The sequence below is a fragment of the Leucoraja erinacea genome, chromosome 34, assembly GCF_028641065.1.
Source record: "Leucoraja erinacea ecotype New England chromosome 34, Leri_hhj_1, whole genome shotgun sequence".
NCBI classification, from domain to species: Eukaryota; Metazoa; Chordata; class Chondrichthyes; order Rajiformes; family Rajidae; genus Leucoraja; species Leucoraja erinaceus.
In genome coordinates, this window is record NC_073410.1 from 13,712,946 (window position 1) to 13,736,095 (window position 23,150).

Consider the following 23,150-nt stretch of genomic DNA (forward strand, 5'->3'; position numbering starts at 1 on the left):
AAGGAAATAGGCAACGTTTCGGGCCGAAACCCTTGGGAGAAACTCAGCGGGTGCAGCAGCATCTATAGAGCGAAGAAAATAGGCAACGTTTCAGGCCGAAACCGAAAACGTTGCCTATTTCCTTCGCTCCATAGATGCTGCTGCACCCGCTGAGTTTCTCCCGCATTTTTGTGTACTTTCGATTTTCCAGCATCTGCAGTCCCTTCTTGAACACGGAGTAACTCAGCGGGTCAGGCAGCATCTCCGGAGGACATGGTCAGGCGAAGTTTCGGGTCAGTATCCTTCTTCCTTCTTCGAACTGCAAGACTAATCTGAGAGCAGCCACCAAAGGCTGAATTACACTTGGAATCTTCTTGTAGCCGAGAAGCATTTTCTCCCAGACATTGCCACAATACTACGGCACAAGGTGCAATACACAATGTTCTCAGACCTTCCTCTACACACGAGGGACAATGTACAGAGGCAAATTAACCTACATAGAAACATAGAAATTAGGTGCAGGAGTATCCAATTCGGCCCTTCGAGCCTGCACCGCCATTCAATGTGATCATGGCTGATCATCCAACTCAGTATCCTGTACCTGCCTTCTCTCCATACCCCCTGATCCCTTTAGCCACAAGGGACACATCTAACTCCCTCTTAAATATAGCCAATGAACTGGCCTCAACTACCTTCTGTGGCAGAGAATTCCAGAGATTCACCACTCTGTGTGAAAAATGTTTTTCTCATCTCGGTCCTAAAAGATTTCCCCCTTATCCTTAAATTGTGACCCCTTGTTCTGGACTTCCCCAACATCGGGAACAATCTTCCTGCATCTAGCCTGTCCAACCCCTTAAGAATTTTGTACGTTTCTATAAGATCCCCCCTCAGTCTTCTAAATTCTAGCGAGTACAAGCCGAGTCTATGAAAGTCTTTCTTCATATGAAAATCCTGACATCCCAGGAATCAGTCTGGTGAACCTTCTCTGTACTCCCTCCATGGCAAGAATGTATTTTCTCAGAATACAAACCTGTACGTCTTTGGTGTGTGGGAGGAAACTGGAGCACCTGTAGAAAACCCACGCTGTCACAGGGAGTCATGCAGTCAGCACCCGTAGTCAGGATCAAACCCGGGTCTCTGGCGCTGTAAGGCAGCAACTCTACCGCTGCGCCACCCGAACATGGCATCACTTGCTGGAGGCAACGTGGCTAGTAGATGATGTGGCAGCTAATTTGACCCGTATCCTTGACAATGCCCCCCCCCCCCCCCCCCCCCACCCCCAACCCCACTTGGCTTCTGCAGGGGAGAGAGGATGAATTCACCATTGAAGTTTGTGATCAGGCCACGGCTTACAGGTCCGGGTGGAAATCCAACAGTTGGAAATCCTGCTTCATGGCCACGCTGTTTTCATCCAGCTGCAGCTGGCTTTGCACCGTCAGTAGATAACGGTCAGCGGGATAAGCCAGCAAGGAGCGACACAGATCCGCTATCACCAGGCCGTACGTTACCTTGCCAAACACACCTGCAACACACACACACAAACACTGCCTTTTAGTGTCCCACCCCTCAATTACATTCAACACAGTACAGTTAATGTTATTATTGATGGCAGCCAAGGCCCACTACAGTTGGCAGTGCAGACACCCCAGGGGAACACTGCACTGAGTAGAAACAAATAGTCCAATGCTAGCGAAGGTATGCACTCCTCTCGGATGCTTACTCTAATGGCCAGTGGCGGACTGGGTCTAAAAATATTGGTTGCCAGCAGACAAAGGGGGCCCACTTCATCAGGGGCCCACTTGCCATCGGGCAAGCTGACACCCTGGCCTGTCCGCCACTACTAATGGCGTCTCCCAAACAGCCACCAAGGAAATGGAGCAAACAGGCACAACTGGCAGAGCCACCGCCTCACAGCACCAGAAAGCCAGGTTCGATCCTGACCCCGGGTACTGTCTGTGTGGAGTTTGTACATTCACCCTGTGACCGCGTGGGTTTTCTCCAGGTGCTGTGGTTTCCTCCCACATCCTAAAGACGTGCGGGTTTGTAGGATATTTGGCTTTGGTAAATTTTACCAATGCAGCTTGGCTGCATAGCTTGACTGATGAGCATTTGGCTATCAGCACACACACACACACACTCGCTGGGTGCTCCACTAATATGCTAGAGTCACGTTTAAAAAAGGGTCAGTTACCTATGGGTTTGTGTAGTGAGGAGGGAGGAATATTGAGGAATATCTTCTCCATAAGTCTGGATGAGACAGAAACATCGACACTGGTATTTCCATCTGCTAATGTCAGCACCGTAGGCCTGGAAAACACAAAGATATAGATCAGGTAATATCCAGCCAAATCTGTTCATAGGGATACAAGGAACTGCAGAAGCTGGTTACAAAAAAGACAGACAAGGTGCTGGATTAATTAACTGGTCAAAAACATCTCAATTCTGTCCGAATTCCGAGTTACCTCAGCACTCTTTTTTTTCCAAATCATTTCATAAGTTGTTTCTGACTGATTGAGAGTTAATAAGAATCTCTTCTGTCAAAAAGTACTGTTGACATGCATTGGATTGTATTGGTGTGGACAGGCCTCTAGTTGATGATAGGGTGGTTCAGCTATTATCAGGCAACTGAACCATGCTCTCACTAACCAGAGAGCAGTCCTGACCTCCTATCTACTTCAGTGGAGACCCTCGGACTATTTTTTATTAGACTTTAGTGGACTTTATCTTGCACTAAACGTTATTTCCTTTATCTCAAATCTGTACATTGTCGACTGCTTGGTTGTAATCATGCATAGTTTCTCTGCTGACTGGATAGCATACAGCCAAAAAGCTTTTCACTGTTCCTCAGTACACGTGACAATAATAAACTAAACTAAACATAATTATTGGTTCTATGTCGAATATTACCTAAATTATACCAACTATTGTGAACCGCAATATCAGAAGTTTATGTTATGATAGAATATTAAAAAAAAAAAAATCAAACTGAGTGAAGTCAGCCAAGACAATCATTGATGATAGACACAAAAAGCTGGAGTAACTCAGGGGGTTAGGCAGCATCTCTGGAGAGAAGGGATGGGTGACGTTTCAGGCCGAGACCCTTCTTCAGTGAATGGATGCAGCACGGTTGTTGCTGCATCACTGAGCGAAGGAAAGAGGTTAGGGGAGAATCCAAGCGCAAGGCCTGGCCCAGCGATTCCTGAGATAACATGTAAACCTGGCTCTGATCTTACGCTGAGAAACCAGGTCACCTTCAGCATCTGGACAGGCTTGAAAAATGACCTTTTTGCAAAGAGCTGCTGAAATCAATTAAACCGTGCCTGAACATTGATCAGAAGTTCCATCCCTCATATTTGTTCCACCATTTCATTCATTATGTCTGATGCATTGTAGCTTCACAGGTTCCATAACTCTTAACAACATTCCCTGATTAAATAAAATCTATCAATTTCAGAAGAGGGGAAAATTGAAAGCCAATCAGAAGAAATATCACCGATCAGAGAGTGAGCTGACGCAGGGCAGCATTTGTTCAAGTTCAAGTGCAGTCTAACTATCCAGCTAGTTAGTGTCGTTTATTGTCACGTGTACCAAGGTACAGTTCAAAGCTTTTGTTGTGTGCTAACCCCAGTCAGTGGAAAGACAATATATGATTACAATCAAACCATCTACAGTGTACAGATACATGATGAAGGGAATAACTTTTAGTGCAAGATAAAGTCCAGTAAAGAACGATTAAAGATAGTCTGAGGGTCTCCAATGGGGGAGGTGGTAGCTCAGGACCACTCTCTGGTTATTGATAGAATGGTTCAGTTACCCGATATATCATTTGTTGAAATATTCCAGATGAGGTCGATGTGATGTCAAAAAGCATTTGATGAATTTCCACATAATAGGGTTGATGTTAAGATTGAAAGCCATGTAATAAAAAAGGTCCAATGGCATAGGTAGAAAATTAGGAAAGACACAAAGTGCTGGAGTAACTTAGTGAGTCAGGCAGCATCCCTGGGAAACATGGATCGGTGATGTTTCTGGTTGGGACCATTCCTCAGAAGGGTCGGACTAAGACGTCTGAAGAAGGGTTCCGACCCAAAGCGTCACCTATCCGTGTTCCTCAGAGATGCTGCCTGATCCTATGAGTTACTCCAGCACTTTGTGTCTTTCCTATGTAAACTCAGCATCTGCAGTTCCTTGTTTCGACAGAGGCAGCAAATTCGATCATTAGCAGGAACTGGAGCGGGAGAGAACAGGAGGGCAACGTACAGTGGCGTTCACTACAGCTTGCACCAACATTGCTCATTTTGTTTCACTATGGTAATAATTTTGACTTGGGAACAAAAAAAGCTGTCATGGAAAATCAAAATCAGTATTGGAAGTGAAACCTCTTCCCACAATAATCAGACACAATTGTGTCTTAAGAATACAGCTGCTAGTATCATCAAGGATCGCCATTGCTATTGACAAGCAATTGTTTCAATTGACTCTTGGGCGATGATTCTCTATTAAACAATATAACATATAGCCTTTTGTAGCCCTTCAGCCCACTGAATTCACACCAACCAATGATTATCCATTCACATTAGATCTATGCTATCTCTCTGTCTCATCCACTCCCTACACACGCGGGGAAAGTTGCAGTGACCTACAAACCTACACTTTTTGGGAGGAAACCTGAGCACCCGGACGAAACCCAGTCATAGGGAGAAAGTGCAAACTCCACACACAGAGCAGTCAAGGTCAGGATTGAACCCGAGTCTCTGGCTCGTGCCAGTTCTACCAGCTGCACCACTGTGCCACCCTAAAGGTGATGTTTCGGGTCGGGGTACTTCTTCAGACTGGTTCAGATTTTTTTTAAATTCCATGATAAAATGGGAAGATCTGGGTTTTTTACGGGGACTTTTTACATCAGAGGCAGGCTATTCAACCCTTCCTGTCAATACTAGCATTTATGCTCCCCCCAAGCCTCTTTCACCATATCACAGTAATCGTTTCTCTGGGAGGTCGGTGCGGCGGTCGATGATGGCACCGACCGATGGACGAGAGCGGCCCATGTGGAGACCGCAGACGGGGGAAGGAACAAAGGAGGGCCCGGCGTGGAGGGACCGTCGTGGGGGGGGGGGGGGGGGGGGGGGGGGGGGGGGGGGGAAGAGAGGGTAGGGGGGGGGGGGGGCTGAGAACAAAGGAGGGCCTAACGCGGGGTGGGGGGGGGGGGGGGGGAGAACAAGGGGGATCTGGCGTAGATATTTTGTAACTTAGTAAGCACCCTTTATGTGCCCACTATTTGCATACCATGGGGTATTCAAGCAAAGAATTCCACTGGGACTTGTCACAGGGAACAATAAAGTATTCATTCAATCAGTATCTATCTTCCCTTTAAACATGTTGTTTGCCTCGCCCACTAAATGTGGCACTAATTGAAGACAATTCTCACAATTTTATTTTTCAGCTTTGAATTCCTGCACGCACATCGTTCACAAATGTCAATTCTGCGTTTGTAGGTTGCAAACCTATTGTAACACCGAGTAATGTCTCCCTTCTTCTGTGATAAGTTGGACGTTTGGAGAGAAAAAAAAAGTGTAAAACTCTTACCTGTAATAAGTCCGCAGGACATTGTTCGGTAAGCATGGAATACACTGCTTGTAGATGCCGTAGTCATCAAGTCCTAGCTCACAGCCACAGTATCCACAGCCAGCGTATGTAAGATGGGAAAGAGAAGCCAAGACAGTCTCCACTGATGTGACGCCATCCATCGTGAATAAAGGATGAAGTGAAGAGTGCGTATTCCATTGAATTGCAATGAGGTGTGTCTTTACTTCAGCAGTCACTGCAAACAGAAGCATAGGCAGCAATGAAGGTAATTCGAATGGATCAATGCAAGACAGCCACATGTTGCTGTTTTAGCAAGGTGACAGTTGCATGTGATGGTGCATGAAATGCAAAAGATGTCCAGGTCTAAGAAGGAACTCACTGACAGGGGGAAAGTTGACAGACACCTTGTGCTAAGTGGCAGAATGACTTAATGGTCTCAGATGTCCAGGCAAGAATTTTATCGGGATGCATCACAGCACGGTTTGGGAACAGCTCCATCCCAGACCGCAAGAAATTGCAGAGAATTGCGGACGCAGCCCACACCGTCACACAATGACTCCACCTACTCCTCACGCTGCTTTGGCCAGGCCACCAGCATAATCAAGGACTAGTCTCACCTCAGTCACTCCCTCGTCTCCCCTCTCCCATCAGGCAAGAGGTATAGAAGTGTGGAAACACGCACCTCCAGATTCAGAGACAGCTGTTATCAAAGATCTTATAGCGGAGCAAGATGGGTTACTCTCACGCAAACTTGTAGTACGCTCATGGGCGGATTCATGGGTGATTATATGACCCATTTTAGCAACCAGCCCCCGCCATCTTGCTCCGCCATCTTGCTTCCGGTCAAAGATCGGATCTTTGTTTCCACAGTGGGGAGAGGGAGTGCGTGGCCCGGGGAGAGGGAGTGAGCGGCCCGGGGCAGCGGGAGAAAGAGTGAGCTGCCCGGGGCAGTGGGAGAGGGAGTGTGGGGCCCGGGGATAAGGCCTAGTGTGTGTGTGTGAAGTTGCGGGGAGGTTTACATTGTTTCTTATTTAATGTCCCTTGTCTAGTCTGAAATAAAGTTCATCATTGGATCAGAAGAAATATAATTGTGTGTGTTATATGATTATATACATTTATATCACATTCATGTATGTGTGTTTATAAACATTTTATTCTTTAACAAGAATTAACAGAATTATGAACTAACAGAATTATGAATCTAACCCTATATCACACACAAAAACTTCCCCCGCAATGTCAATTACCCTGCGAGTCGGGTCGGTTCCGGTTACTACAAAATCAACTCAAACACTGCTTGTGAGCCATTTAAAAAGAAATGATTTAAAATATATTAAAAAAGACAATTACCAGAGTCAAATTTTATTCTTGACAAGAAGTATGAACTGACAGAATGATGAATCTAACCCTATATCACACACACAAACTGTTCATTGATTACACTGCGAGTCGGGTCGGGTCAGGTAGGCTCCGGTTACTAAAATGGGCGGGGAAAAATGCCCAGGATCCCCTCCGTAGCGTACTACACGTCAGCCCATTGTATTTAGCAGGAGTAGCCCATCTTGCTCCGCTATAAGATGATCTGGATGAGGGAATTGAAGGCAATTAATGATCTGGATGAGGGAATTGAAGGCAATATCTCCAAGTTTGCGGATGACACTAAGCTGGGGGGCAGTGTTAGCTGTGAGGAGGATGCTAGGAGACTGCAGGGTGACTTGGATAGGCTGGGTGAGTGGGCAAATGTTTGGCAGATGCAGTATAATGTGGATAAATGTGAGGTTATCCATTTTGGTGGCAAAAACAGGAAAGCAGACTATTATCTAAATGGTGGCCGATTGGGAAAGGGGGAGATGCAGCGAGACCTGGGTGTCATGGTACACCAGTCATTGAAGGTAGGCATGCAGGTGCAGCAGGCAGTAAAGAAAGCGAATGGTATGTTAGCTTTCATTGCAAAAGGATTTGAGTATAGGAGCAGAGAGGTTCTACTGCAGTTGTACAGGGTCTTGGTGAGACCACACCTGGAGTATTGCGTACAGTTTTGGTCTCCAAATCTGAGGAAGGACATTATTGCCATAGAGGGAGTGCAGAGACGGTTCACCAGACTGATTCCTGGGATGTCAGGACTGTCTTATGAAGAAAGACTGGATAGACTTGGTTTATACTTTCTAGAATTTAGAAGATTGAGAGGGGATCTTATAGAAACTTACAAAATTCTTAAGGGGTTGGACAGGCTAGATGCAGGAAGATTGTTCCCGATGTTAGGGAAGTCCAGGACAAGGGGTCACAGCTTAAGGATAAAGGGGAAATCCTTTAAAACCGAGATGAGAAGAACTTTTTTCACGCAGAGAGTGGTGAATCTCTGGAACTCTCTGCCACAGAGGGTAGTTGAGGCCACTTCATTGGCTATATTTAAGAGGGAGTTAGATGTGGCCCTTGTGGCTAAGGGGATCAGGGGGTATGGAGAGAAGGCAGGTACGGGATACTGAGTTGGATGATCAGCCATGATCATATTGAATGGCGGTGCAGGCTCAAAGGGCCGAATGGCCTACTCCTGCACCTAATTTCTATGTTTCTATGTAAGATCTTTGGCTGTTATCAGGCAACTGAACCATTCTACCGCAGCTAGAGAGCAATCCCTCAATGAAGACGCTCTGACTATCTTTGATCGGACTTTACCGGCTTTATCTAGCACTACAAGTTATTTGTGTTATTCCCTTTATCATGTATCTGTACACTGTGAATGGCTCGATTGTAATCATGTATTGATGGCTCGATTGTAATCAATTCTCACCATCTGACCAATGAATGGGAAAAATACTCGGAGGCGCAAATTCACTTTTCGGCAAAATACGTGGCCTTCAGAGAGCGTTGTTTACAATGCTGCTATTACAGTCAGATGGGAATGCACACACCTGAATACCTGGTGAGTAATAGTGTTGAAAGAGCCATCACTTTAACGCAGGCCGTCTCGCTGGGTTGGTATTTAGATCTGAACTCAATGGCTCTTTCATCGTCATCAAACAGGCACTCGCAGGACGACCAAGGTGTGGTGTGCAGCTCTAAGTCCCCGCAGATGGCATTCTGACCGACCAGCAGCATTCTGAAGTCCCAGACATGGTCTAAGAGACACGTGGATGCAAGGGTAAAGGGTCGCAGTTAGCAACAGCAATGATTAGGGAAAAGCAGAATTATCACCGATGATCAAAAAGGCAGCCAGTATCATCAAAGACCCACACCACCCCAGCCACGCTCTCATTTAACTCCTGGCGGTGCAGGCTCGAAGGGCCGAATGGCCTACACCTGCACCTATTTTCTATGTTTCTATGACACTGGGAGTATGGAAACCGTTACCACTAGGTTGAAGAATAGCTTCTTCCCAACCACCATCAGACTCTTGAATAATACGCAACACTGTGCCTGCCTTCTCCCCTTAACCCTTGACACCCGCATTAATCAAGAATGTGGCAATCTTAAAAATACCCAATGACCTGGCCTCCACAGCTGTCTGTGGCAAAAAAATTCCACAGATTCACCACCCTCTGACTAAAGAAATTCCTCCTCATCTCCTTTCTAAAGGTACTTCCTTTAATTCTGAGGCTGTGCCCTCTGGTCCTAGACTCTTCCACTAGTTGAAATATCCTCTCGATGGAGCAGAGCTCCTGATTAATGGTGGGTGATTCCTGCATTTCTGCTGAGTGAGGATTCGAGCCAGGAGGGCTGGGAATTCACCAGTAACCCGCCGTTACATGACCTGTTCGGCTCTCACTGGTTCAGTACATGGCAGTGTCTTCGGGAAGGAAAACTGGGGAGAGAACTTCAGAAGGAAACTGGCTGCCCATTGTTACATCGGTCAAGACACATCGGTCAGGCTGACAGCTGAACCACACATTTAACATTCGACTTACTGCAAAGATTGTGTCTCACTCACCCAATTTCCTTTGAATCCGAGAGTGCCAAGAAACGCAACTTCCCCAGAGAGTCAGTGTGCCCGGCTTGTCTTTGACCTGTTCCACCGTCAGCACGATCTTCTGCTGCTTCTTCCCACCGTAGGTGTACGTGTTCTCTGAACATGAAGCGTCGACAGGTTATATACAGTGCGCTGACAGCTGCACTAACCTGCACGTTAGTGGTGCACTTAATCCATAATACACACCATCATCACCCTTGCTCCTGCCCAAAGCTGCTGAAAGAACCATCGATGGTTACTCCTGTTTAAGAAAAAACTGCAGATGCTGGAAAATTCAAAGGTAGACAAAAATGCTGGAGAAACTCGGCGGGTGAGGCAGCATCTATGGAGCGAAGGAGTCGGCGACATTTCGGGTCGAGACCCTTGGACCCACTGAAGAAGGATCTTGACCCGAACCATCACCTATTCAGGTTCTCCAGAGATACCACCTGATCCACTGAGTTACTCCAGCACTTTGTCTTTTTTTGTAAACCAGCATCCGCAGTTGCTTGCATCCAGCCTTGTCTGGAGCTCCGTCAGCCCTATGTTCTGGAATTCCCATCCATTGAGTTGGCTGTCCTTTGATACCCAGTGCTGAAAATGCTTTATATCACATAATCACCATGGTTAACCCTGCCTGGACCTCGCCATCTCTTTCTTAGGGCCATCCTCTAACACATAAATGTCTAATCATGCTTTTGGTCATGTACCAGCATGTTCTTATGTGGTTTGGTTTCAAATGAAGAGCCTTGTGATGGTTTGCTGCTTCAAAGCAGCTACATTAATGCAGGTTCTGACTGTTGATGAATGGGAAATATTCCAGCCTTCACCAAAGGTAGAAACCATCTTTAGCACAGAACATCAGGTGTAAGGAACCGCAGATGGGTGAACACACAGCGTAACATGGAAATCTCCAGTGTGTTAATTAACCTCAAATTAACCTTGCCCGAGTCTGAAGAAGGGCCCCGACCTGAAACGTTACCTTCTCCATTCCTTACACAAATGTTGCCTGACCCGCTGAGTTACTCTGTTCGGTTTCACTCAAAATTACAGCATCTGATGTTCCTGAAGGGCCTGTCCCACGAGCATGCGACCTGCAAGCGGCGAGTGTGACCAAACCGGAAGCGGGGGCCACGCGGAGGTCGAGTGAGTGACGTGAAGTTCGAGCGAAGTCCGTGGGAAGTTCGTGTGTGACGTACGGCGTCAAGACGCTGCGCACGCCCGTCGAGGCGGTGAGTCCGGCGTCGAGGCGGCTGTGGGCCGGCAGGCCGTTGCCGCACGGATTTTTTGAACACGGTCAGTTTTTCGGAGACCCACGCGATGTCGGGACCAGCTCCGCACAACTCCATACGGCTCTGGCGATCGAAGTGGGACCCACCCCGCGAGGCCGTACGGCTCAAGCGACCACGTTAGGTCGCACTTGCCGCATGGAGTCGCATGCTGGTGGGACAGGCCCTTAATGTCTCCAACCTCAAATTAGAATTCATCACGAAGGAATGAAATACATTAGCCAGGAATTCCGAGACTCAACTGGTTGGTGTCCAGGATAACAGCTGGGAGGGCAGTTCGATAAAAATAGACATTGTTGGAAATACTCAATCAGCCAGGCTGCATCTGCGGGGAATAGACCTTCTTCAGGTACAAACAAAGTTCTGCAGATTGGTTAATACACCTAAAGATACAGAGTGCTGGAGTAACAGTAGATCAGACATTCTCTCTGGAGAACATGGATTGGTGACGTTTCAGGTCGAGACCCTTCTTCAGACTGATTCAGTTCTTCAGCATTACATTTACTTGCCGGCAAGAGAGAATTTTGCTACTTTGCCTAATTGACGCTGACTTACAAATAATAGAGATGGCGGGGGAAAGGGGTGTAGGTATCTGTTGAACCTCTCCATCCGCAGCGGGTAAGAGGAACCCAAATGTTTTGAGGAGTAGGCAGGAGAATGGGGTTGAGAGGGAAGGATAGATCAGCTGTGATTGAATTTGAATAGCGCAGATGGGCCGAATGGCCTACTTCTGTTCCTACGACTTATGAAACCACAATAGGAAGTAAACTAGGAGAAGTGGACTAGTACAGACCTGTGAAGAGAGTGACGAGGATGACCTTGAGTCGTGCATGTACCACCAGGCCAAGGTTCAGGTCGGGCAGGTTGACGTATTGCACAGAGTCTGAACGCTGTTGGTTTGTCGGCCCCAGAGTCAGAAGATGGGGGTGCTGACAGGATATATGTGTAACAAGCTCTTTCAGCACTATTGGATTCACTGTCTGGGACCCTTTGGAAAGAAATCACACAGGAAGAGTTAGTCTGACACAATAAAATATCAAAACAGGCAACATTATCAAAACAAAGCAAAATTACATGACCACACAGACTTTGATTCTGTATGAATGCCTCTGGAGGCAACTGGATCACATCACAAGGATTAAGGTGTGATCGACAGATAAGCTTGGCTCCTAGTCACTAGTCTAAATAGCACTCAAAAATAAACAAGAGTTTTGAAATAGCTTCTGGATCACATCATGGATTCAACGTAAAGATTGAATGTAGTTGACTACTAACATGTATATAGAATATGAATAAATATAATAAAATAAGCTCTTTGTTCTGTACCTTTTCATACCTCTAGTTTCCCCCCTCCCCTGCTTCTCAGTCTGATGAAGGGTCGTGATCCGAAAAACGTCACCCATTCCTTTTCTCCAGAGTTATTGCCCATCTTGCTGAGTTACACCATCATTTTGTGTCTATCTGTGGTGTACACCAGCATCTGTATTTTCTTCCTACACGCAGTGAATACTAATGTAGTTTGACTTAATTCATTAATCTCAAACACTAATTCTACCTGGGCACCTGAATTCCAAACTCATTCGGAACCCTGGACTTGACTGGTACTTTGTGACAATCATACTAAACATCGGAGATAGGCAAAAATGCTGGAGAAACTCAGCTGGTGAGACAGCATCTATGGAGCGAAGGAAATGGGCAACGATTCGGGTCGAGACCCTTCTTGATACATCGGCTTTTAATGATCGTAATATCAGGCTCTTCCCTTAACCACCAATCCCATGACTAAGAATCTACTGCGCACACTTCAATAGAGTGCTTTAAACGTTTATGGGATTGACATTAATGCAACTGGAGTAACTTTGTGAAGTTTCACAGTCAGCGTCAAGCTCCGTCAGTTATGCATGGAATTAGGAGTAATGGGCATGCCTAACTTACACTCACAATTGCTTAAGATTCACTTTGGGATCAAAAGGTGGTAATAATCCAACTGAAGTCTGAAGAAGGGTCTCGACCCGAAATGTCACCTATTCCTTTTCTCCAGAGATGCTGCCCGACACGCAGAGTTACTACAGCTATTTATGTCTATCTTCAAATTGTTCTGCCCCGGTAGCAAGCTCGTGCATAACAATCGATGCAGATGAGGTTGGTAAGGTACGGAATGTTAATACATATTTCTCTACAGATGCAAGCATGTGGATGTAGTGACAGGATGCTGATACTCACATTGTGCGGCTTGAATCTGTAAACAGGGGCCCAGCTTGGCCAGTTTGCTCCTCTTGGTAGACTGCACCACCTGCTCCCCTTGCCAGTGGTCCCAGTACACGGTCACATCTGCAAGTACAAGAACACAGTCTCCACCCATCCATCACAAGAAACACTGAATCAACTTCTCTACTGATTCAAAGAATCAACAAGTATTTATCCTTGACGGTGTAAGTTAAAAGTGGAGAATTGTACAGCTGGTAAAATCTTTGTAGTGTTTATCAAGTGGTAAGATGTTCCCACGAATAGGAAGATGAGACATGGTCCTAAAGCACAGAAATGGCAAGACATCTTTGTAGTTGTTTGGCCCAAGTGGATATCTAGATAAGTTCCCCTGCCCGAATAGGCCCATATAAGAAACATAGTCTTAGATGCAGGAAGAAATGGCACATAGACCTGAAGTCCCTAACTAGGGGTCACCCTTAAGGATAAGAGGGAAGGAGTCCCTGAGATGAGAAAATCATTTTTCACACTAGAGTGGCGAATCTGTCCATTCTCTGCCACAGAAGGTTTGGCCCATTGGCTATATTTCTAGGGAAGATGTTCCCTTCTAGATGCATCTGGGAAGATTACCGATGTTGGGGAAAACCAGAAGGAGGGGTCACAGGCTTAAGACTGCTAAATGGACTTTGCCCCCCTGCCAAGGTCTTTTACAAACCGAGATGCAGCAAATCCATTGTTACACCGAGCCGTGTCGGAACGCCTGTGGAATTCTCTGCCAGAGTGAAATTTGTTCATGCCACATGTATTTTTTTTTTATTTCTATTTATTTTTCATGCACACTGAATGGACACTGGTTGAGCAACGTTTTTTTGTTTCCTCTGGGTATGCGAATACTCAGGAAATGACAATAAAGATATACAATACAATACAATAAAGGGATCAGGGGGTATGGAGAGAAGGCAGGGATGGGATACGGAGTTGGATGATCAGCCATGATCATATCGAATGGTGGTGCAGGCTCGAAGGGCCGAATGGCCTACTCCTGCACCTATTTTCTATGTTTCTATCCATGTACCATGCCATATCCAAATGCAATATGTTCAATATGAGCAATTATGTTCTGTCCATTTGCTACCAGCTATTTCTTCATTATCTGTGCAGCTCAGCAGCGCACTCTGGTGGCTGAAGGGAGACAGTATGGCAACCTTCAGGGAACCTCAAGGGCAACCTTGATGCCCAGCTAACAAACGTAGAAAATAGGTACAGGAGGAGGCCATTCGGCCCTTCGGTGAGGCAGCATCTATGGAGTGATGGAATAGGTGACGTTTCGGGTCGAGACGCTTCCATAGATGCTGCCTCACCCGCTGAGTTTCTCCAGCATTTTTGCCTACCTTCAATTTTCCAGCATCTGCAGTTCCTTCTTAAACAAGTTTGTAGGTTAATTGGCTTTGGCTTTTTATGCACTTCTCTCTGAAGTTCATGTTTTTGGAGCAGAATTAGGCCATTCGGCCCATCAAGACTACTCCGCCAATAAATTATGGCTGATCTACTTTTCCCTCTCAGCCCCATTCTTCTCCCTTTACCCCATAACCTCTGACACCCATACTTATCAAGAATCTTTCAATCTCTGCCTTAAAAATATCCATCGACGTGGCCGTCACAACCTTCTGTGGCAATGAATTCCACAGATTCACCACCCTCACACTAAAGAGTTTCCTCCTCATCTCCTGTCTAAAGGTACGTCCTTTTATTCTAGACTCTCCCACAAGTGGAAACATCCTCTCCGCATCCTCTCTATCCAGGCCTTTCACTATTTGGTAAATTTCAATGAGCCCCCCCCCTCATCCTTATAAAACAAAAGGCCCAGTGCCATCAAATGCTCATCATATGTTAACCCAATCATTCCTGGAATTATTCTCGTAAACCTCCCCTACACCAGCACATCCTTCCTCAGATATGGGGGCCAAGGTAAGATGACGTCTAAAGTTTCTGCGTTACCAATGAGTTCTTCCAGCAGCTTGTTTGATGCTGTGTATATCAGCATCTGCAATCTTTCGTAGTTTCATCTGATTTTTACCAGCCATGTATTTTACATTTGGCCATTGAGCTGCATGGCAATCCTTATTGAAGACCAAGGAGCTCATTGTAGACTTCAGGAAGTCCAGAGGCGGCATGCACACCCCCATCCACATTAACGGGATGGAGGTGGAACGTGTTTCTAGCTTCAGGTCCCTGGGAGTCAACATCTCCGATGACCTCTCTTGGACCCACAATACCTCAACTCTGATCAAGAAGGCTCACCAGCGTCTCTTCTTCCTGAGGAGACTGAAGAAGGTCCATCTGTCTCCTCAGATCCTGGTGAACTTCTACCGCTGCACCATCGAGAGCATCCTTACCAACTGTATCACAGTATGGTATGGCAACTGCTCTGTCTCCGACTGGAAGGCATTGCAGAGGGTGGTGAAAATTGCCCAACGCATCACCGGTTCCTCGCTCCCCTCCATTGAGTCTGTCCAAAGCAAGTGTTGTCTGCGCAGGGCACTCAGCATCGCCAAGGACTGCTCTCACCCCAACCATGGACTGTTTACCCTCCTACCATCCGGGAGACGCTACAGGTCTCTCCGTTGCCGAACCAGCAGGTCCAGGAACAGCTTCTTCCCGGCGGCTGTCACACTGCTCAACAACGTACCTCGGTGACTGCCAACCCCGGACACTTATTATTATTTATTCAAATCATTTGCTATGTCGCTCTTCCAGGGAGATGCTACATGCATTTCGTTGTCTCTGTACTGTACACTGACAATGACAATTAAAATTGAATCTGAATCTGAATTATTATGGAACAGTGAATGATACAGGAAGAAGCTTTTCAATAAAGAGCTCTTCATTTACTTGCTCTCCAGTATGTTAATACATTGGGTGCAGTTCGGAGAAGGTTTACTAGTTTACCCGGATGGACAGGTTCTAAAAAACAGTTGAACAGGCTCGGTTTGTATCCTCGGGAGTTTAGAAAAGTGAAAGGTGACGTGATTGAAGCATATTGTTGAACAGGGTGGATGTGGAGAATTTGGGACCTGGGGTCACGGTTAACAAAATCAGCATAAAGGAGACCAAGGGCAGTTGAAGCAAAGAGAATTACGATATTCAAGGCAAAGGTAACAACCTGGAGAAACAAGGAAGTGCAGATGATGGTTTACAAAAAAAAAAACACAGAGTGCTGGAGTAACTCAGAGGGTTAGGCAGCAATACTGAAGGACATGGATCAGACTGAAGAAGGGTCCCAAGCTGAAACATCAACTATCCATGTCCTCCATAGATGCTGCCTGACCCGCTGAGTAACTCCAGCGCTTTGTGGGTTTTTTTTTAGTTAGAATAAAGGCTAGTGTGGGCTGAGAGGAAGGTGGGGTCGAGGTCATAATTAGATCAGCCATGATCTTATTAAATGACGGAGCGGGTTTGAAGGACCAAGTGGCCTAGTTGGTTTATCCGTCTGCACTTTCTTCATATCGCTGCCATTGAATCTGTTACTGACACTATTTCACATCATCGCTTCAGATCCTGCATATACAGTAGAGGCTGATCTCATTTATTTATGCTATCACAACAAAAACGTCACTAAAGCTGTTCCTGATCCAGGGCGAGAACAAGCAGTCATCCCACACCACTGAACCCTTTCACTCTGACTACCGTTCCATAAACAGCATCAGCTCCCTTTTCAAAGCTGTCCTTAGGTGTGGTCCCCAGTACACAATGCTGCAGCTATATAATAAAGGATTTTGCATCGTTTATTTTTGCTTTTGTGCTCGCAAAATAACACCATGTATCCCACCTATTTCCTTTAGGAAACAGTTTTCTCAAATTGTTCTTAATATTAGTTTTTTGCATCTGTATGCCACTAGCAAGGCCAGATAGTGACCTTGAATGATAACCATATAACCATATAACAATTACAGCACGGAAACAGGCCATCTCGGCCCTACAAGTCCATGCCGAACAATTTTTTTTTCCCCTTAGTCCCACCTGCCTGCACTCATACCATAACCCTCCATTCCCTTCTCATCCATATGCCTATCCAATTTATTTTTAAATGATACCAGTGAACCTGCCTCCACCACTTCCACTGGGAGCTCATTCCACACTGCCACCACTCTCTGCGTAAAGAAGTTCCCCCTCATATTACCCCTAAACTTCTGTCCCTAAAGGATATAAAGAATATAAAGGATAAAGGAGGAAGCTTTTCATTAAAGAGCTCTCCGTTTGGTTCCACTCCAATATGTGAGTGCATTGGGAGTCACTTTGTCACCACAGTTGTTGCTTCACCCACCGAGTAGTTCCAGCCCACCCCAAGCTGTCATCGATTGTGAACCATCTTCTTGAATTGCTGGGCTGCTTCTGGTGAAAACTCTCTCACAATGCTTTCTCTGAAGAAGGGTTTCGGCCCCAAAACGTCGCCTATTTCCTTCGCTCCATAGATGCTGCTGCACCCGCTGAGTTTCTCCAGCATTTTTGTGTACCTTCTCTCACAATGCTGTCGGGAAGGGACAATTCCAGGACTTAAAGCCCACGGCCACGTGTGGGTGGCCCAGTGGCGCAGCGGTAGAGTTGCTGCCTTAAGGCGCCAGAGATCCGGGTTTGATCCCGACTAAGGGCGCTGTCTGTACAGAGTTTGTACCTTCTCCCTGCGACCGTGTGGGTTTTCACCAGATCTTCGGTTTCCTCCCACACTCCAAAGACGTACAGGTTTGTAGGTGAATTGGCTTCAGTGTAAAATTGTCCCTAGTGATAATATGTTGGTCGGTGCAGATCCAGTGGGCCAAAGGGCCTGTTTCCGCACTGTATCTCTAAACCAAACTAAAAAAGCCAATGAAGGAACAGTGATACATTTTCAACTCAAGATGGTTGGTGATTCTAAATAAATTCCCTAGTAGCTGCATTCTCATGATCTTGCTGCCCTTGGTGGTAACGGTTGCAAGGTTTAGGAGGCAGCATCAGAACAGCTGAGCAAAGTGCTTATGACGTGGTGCAGGGAAGAACATTTATGGGTTTGTTTTCTCTGGATAAAGGAGCTTGAGCGATGACCTGATGGAGGTATATAATATTCTAAGGGATATACATAGTCTGAATCTTCTTCCCATGGTAGGGGTATCAAAAACAAGAGGGTAAAGTTCTAAGTGGATTTGAGAGGAAGATTTTTTTTTAAAACACAGAGGGCGGTTGATATTTGGAATTGATTGCCAGAGGAGATGGTGGAGTCAGATGCAATCACAATGTTTGAGGGAATGTTGTTTAAACAGGCAAGGCACAAAAGGCTGTGAACTAATTGCAGGCAAACGCGATTAGTGCAGATGGCAACAAGGTGAGCATGGACATGGTGGGCCGAGGGGCCCATTTCCATGCTATACGACTCAATGACTCCATGCCTTGCAACTGGGATGACTGGTTGGCAACAAACACAACGACCTCACTTTGGTATGAATCCAAATATTGATGTGCTTTCCATTTCGATGACCTTACGTGCAACCCCCCCTATAGAAATGTGAAACGGCACATCTCCAGATTCAGGGACAGTTTCTTCCCAGCTGTTATCAGGCAACTGAATCATCCCCCCACAACTAGAGAGCAGTCCTGAACTACTATCTACCTCATCGCGTCCCTTGGACTATCTTTGATCAGGCTTTACCTTGCACTAAATGTTATTCCCTCATCATGTAACTGTACACTGTGAATGGCTCGATTGTAATCCTGAATTGGCTTTCCGCTGGCTGGTTAGCACACAAAAGCTTTTCACTGTACCTCGATGCACGTGATAATAAACTGAACTAAACTACACTATTATACCAGGAACCAACCTATGGGGACTTTTCAGTCCCCACCAATGTTAAATTTCTGAGAGGGTAAGTAATGCCCCTGTCCCACTTAGGAAGCCTGAACGGAAACCTCTGGAGACTTTGCGCCCCACCCAAAGTTTCCGTGCGGTTCCTGGAGGTTGCAGGTTGTGGAAGCAGATAGGAAGACTGACAAAAACCTCCGGGAACCGCACGGAAACCTTGGGTTGCATAGTAGGTGCAGGAAGCAGGTCGAGGCACCGAGATGGCTGACAAAAACCTCCCTGGAATCCCCGCACGGAAACTCCCTCTTGGGTGGGGCGCAAAGTGGCAGAGAGTTCCAGAGGTTTCTCATTCGGTTTTAAAGGATTTTCCCTAAGTGGGACACATCGGGGGCATAATATAAGTGTTTCCGTTCAGGTTTCCTAAGTGCATACAAGTGTCTGGGAATGAAATGATCTCTTACCTGTTAGTAATACGACATCACCAGGGAAGGTAGCCAGTGCCCAGAATGCAGCAGCTCGCCATAGCACCACTTTCATGGTTACTCCTGATTGGTCCGTTACCACGATGGTCGCTATGGGAACTCTGCACCCAGTCAGTGATCCCGACTTGATGTCGATCTCCTTCAAGAGGCAGCGGAACAGAACAGTGACCAAAATGTGGTACTTCCCGTTCTTGTCAGTGCAACCATTAAGCTGCTCTGTCTGAATGAAGCCAAGCCGGGGAGATGGCCATCGCGACCTTGCTGATTGTAGATAGTGACCAAGATGAGAGGTTCTGTTGTAGTCCGCCGTCTTCATTCTCTTGGGCGATGGTGGGTCTTGATGTAAACTTGATGTTTGGATTTCCTCATTGAACTCCTCTGGCTCTTTGATGATCTCCAATGGATTTTTTAAAGACCACTTAGGAGAGTTCACAGCCTGAGAGCAAAGGATTCCTTCACTGTATGGTTCAATATTAACCTCAACCTCACCATTGGACCAGTCAATGTCGGGACTGAAGAGCAGCTCTGATTCTTCTGGTCCCCTCCCACCCAAAGCTTCATTGCTGGACAGTTGCTGATTGCTCAACAAGTCGGAGAGTTCCTGGTGTACTTCCTGAACTCTCACCTTGTCTGCTCACCATCTCACTCTCGCAAGGTCTAATAGAACTAGAGGTGGATGAAATTAACTGAGATGGCATCTCAGATTTAGTTTTCAGTTTCGCCGGATTTTCTGAACATTTCTGTGAGAGGATGGCAACTTGACTGGCTGCCAACACGCTGAGGAATTCAGAGTCTGTTGATAAGCTTAGGTTCACTGTTGTGGCTTTGAAGCAACATCCTTGTTCTTTGGTTGGAAAGTTACTCTGCAGATATTCCATTAATGCCTCACGTGGTAATTCATGATCATCTTCTTTCAAATCTCCACACTGCACTGTTGTACTAGTGGGGTCTCTAGATTCAGTCTCATTTTCTCTGTCGTGTGCACTTCTGTCAGACGCAGGTGCCCTGAAACCTTCATCTATGCAAAGTTCACTGCTGGGTTCACCAGCACGTTCGTTATATGTTTTAAGACTTCCATCAGAGTGCAGCAGGGTTCTGTTGCTTAACTCTCTCGGTTTCCCTTTCTCTCCAGTCCTGAGGTTTTCATCATTCAGCCTCTCACACTCACCGCTCAGTCTCTGTTCTGGCACAGATGCATCGAAACTCTCAGCTGCACTTTCCCGAGATGCTGTTATAATTTCTTCCCCGGATTTCAAAGCAGTAAAATGGCCGCCATGGTTTTGCTGAGAGGATTCAGCTCTGTGGATCTTATCAGTGAGGGATCCTGCATCGTATAAAAACTGGCACTGAAGCCACTTCTTAGACCTTCCTTCAGTCACTGCTTCGTGTGCTGATGATGTCTGCTGTGCCAAAATGGAGGGTGCCCCAAGGAAAATGTGGATTTTATTCCTATTATTCATTTGCAAAAATAAATACTTCAATCCTTCCAGGAGATACCAATCTCCAAAGTGATATTATCTTCAATAGAGTGTCATAGTTTTCATCCGATTAATCTGTATGGAGTCAACAAACATCATAAGAGTGAGCAGAAAGCTAAATACTGGAGACATTTAAACATCAGTATCATTTTGTTTCATCACAGGATTAGATGCCTTTGGCACAATGTTGTTTTAAGTCGACCATTCTGCCAGACACAGTGACAGACTTTAATCAGTAATCAAGGATGGGTGGAGGAATAAATCCTTTAAATAAAAAAGAATGCAACATTACTGGCACATGTTATAAGTCTTTTAATCTCATAGAGCCCCACCTTGTGAAGATGAGTCATGGTTTGCTATTGAATTCACCCTGGCTGTGATCATCTAATCAGCATTCATTGGGTACAAAATGTGACTTGTGCATCAGTACCAGAATGGGTTTATACAGGCAGTAAAACATCAGGCCAGCACAGTTGCAATATGCAATGGTTACCTTCATCCACCGTCTCTGCAGTGCCTGCGGAATTCAAATGAGTTTTTTAAGCAAATAAAACACAATTTTGCACACGTTAACGACATTGAGCTGTTATAGTGCAAGGAGACAAAATGGATGTTTCTTCTAGAGAACCAATGTCAGGGAAATGGGTCGGATACGTACCAGAGAAAATTCAATGTACAGCATTGAATCAAAAGCAGGGTCCCACCATCCCTCTAGAGGGTGCTCAATCCCTTCACAAAGCACAGTGACCATCTCGTAGCAAACATTATTACACAGAACAGTACTTTGGTCCACAAAGATGTCAAGATACACTATGCTCATCAGCCTGCATACAGTATGATGCATATCCCTCCGTTCCTTGCATATCCATGTGCCTATCTAAAAGCCTCTTCAACGCCACTTTGTATTTGCTTCCCAGGCAGTATGTTCCAAGCACCCGCCAGCCTCTGTGTAAAATAACCTGCCCCACACAGCGCCTTTAAATTTTGCCCCTCTCACCTTAAATCTATGCCCTTTATGGCCCTGTCCCATGGTACGAGTTAATTCCAAGAGCTCTCCCAAGTTAAAAAAATCAAACTCGTGGTAAGCACGTAGAATGAACGTAGCGGGTACGTCGGAGCTCGGGGACGCCTCTTAGCGGCTCGTAACGCTAACGGCAGGTACTCGGGACGACTTGCTAACGGCAGGTAAGCTCGGGAAGACTCGTGAAGATTTTTCAACATGTTGAAAAATGTCCACGAGAGCCCCGAGTACCGACGAGCGGCCATTACCGTAAATCTCCTAGTTCAAATCAGGGCAAACGCGGGAGAGCTCTTGGAATGAACTCGTACAGTGGGACAGGGCTTTAAGTCTTTAACATTTCCTTCCAAGGATAAAGGTTCTGGTCATCAACTCTATCTATGCCTCTCACAATTTTATATAATCTATTGGGTCTCCCCTCAATCTCCAGCAATCCAGAGAAAACAATCCAACTGGGATTTCTCCGGGCGCATTCCGACATTCCCAAGACGTACAGGTTTGTCGGGTTTCTGTAATTTGGCCCAAATGTGCAGAATGTGAAAGTGGGATAGCATAGAACCAGTCTACAGGGGATCAATGGTCATCGTGGTTCAGTTCAGGTCGCTGACTTTCACCAGTACTAGGAAGTTAGAAATTGAACGCAAATCAGGGGAAAGGGAGGGGTGTGGAGTACGAAGGAAAAGTTTGTGATAGGGAGGAGACTAAGAGAGACCACAATAGAAATCGGCAGCTCTACTGGCTAAAAACTTTGCTACAGACATCAGACAATTAGACACTACAATGTCCAAATAAGCTCTGGACCACATAGACTTGGAGCCGTGTGTAAGAAAGAACTGTAGATGCTGGTTTACATCGAAGGTAGACAAAATGCTGGAGTAACTCAGGGTGAGGCTCCAAGTCTATGGTAGAGACAAAATGCTGGTCCTTCTTCAGACTGATTCCAGAGATGCTGCTTCACCAGCTGGGTTAGTCCAGCTTTTGTGTCTACTATAGACTTGGAGAGAGGAGGTGTGTGTGTGTGCGTGTGGTGTGCGTGTGGTGTGCGTGTGGTGTGCGTGCGGTGTGTGTGTGTGTGTTTCTGTCTGGGACATATGCCAATTAAACACTCGTGATTCTCTTAACAAAGGGATGATCATCACCATAAAAGGCAACAGGAAGAAGGTGGGGGCTGCTAAACAGCAGGTTTGCTCCCAAGTAATGGAGATTGAATGTTGAGTTGCTGCTATGCGGCAGCAGCAGAATGTAATAGCCTTTATGACAATAGTGAGATATGAAACATGTATTGAAATAGCAGAGAGGATAGAAAATAGGCACTTAGGAAAGCCATCAAGCAACCA

At 46.0% G+C, this 23,150-nt stretch overlaps 1 protein-coding gene across 1 annotated transcript; it reads right to left on the minus strand.

Moving 5' to 3' along the window:
* Positions 1 to 1,263: 1,263 nt before the first annotated feature.
* Positions 1,264 to 21,957, minus strand: shld2 (shieldin complex subunit 2). The gene is given in 9 exon segments (XM_055661894.1): positions 1,264 to 1,501; positions 2,171 to 2,286; positions 5,566 to 5,800; positions 8,478 to 8,684; positions 9,494 to 9,628; positions 11,594 to 11,788; positions 13,024 to 13,131; positions 19,297 to 19,918; positions 19,920 to 21,957. Coding segments are annotated over 9 exon segments (2,649 nt in total). The 5' UTR covers positions 20,778 to 21,957; the 3' UTR covers positions 1,264 to 1,328.
* Positions 21,958 to 23,150: the final 1,193 nt, after the last annotated feature.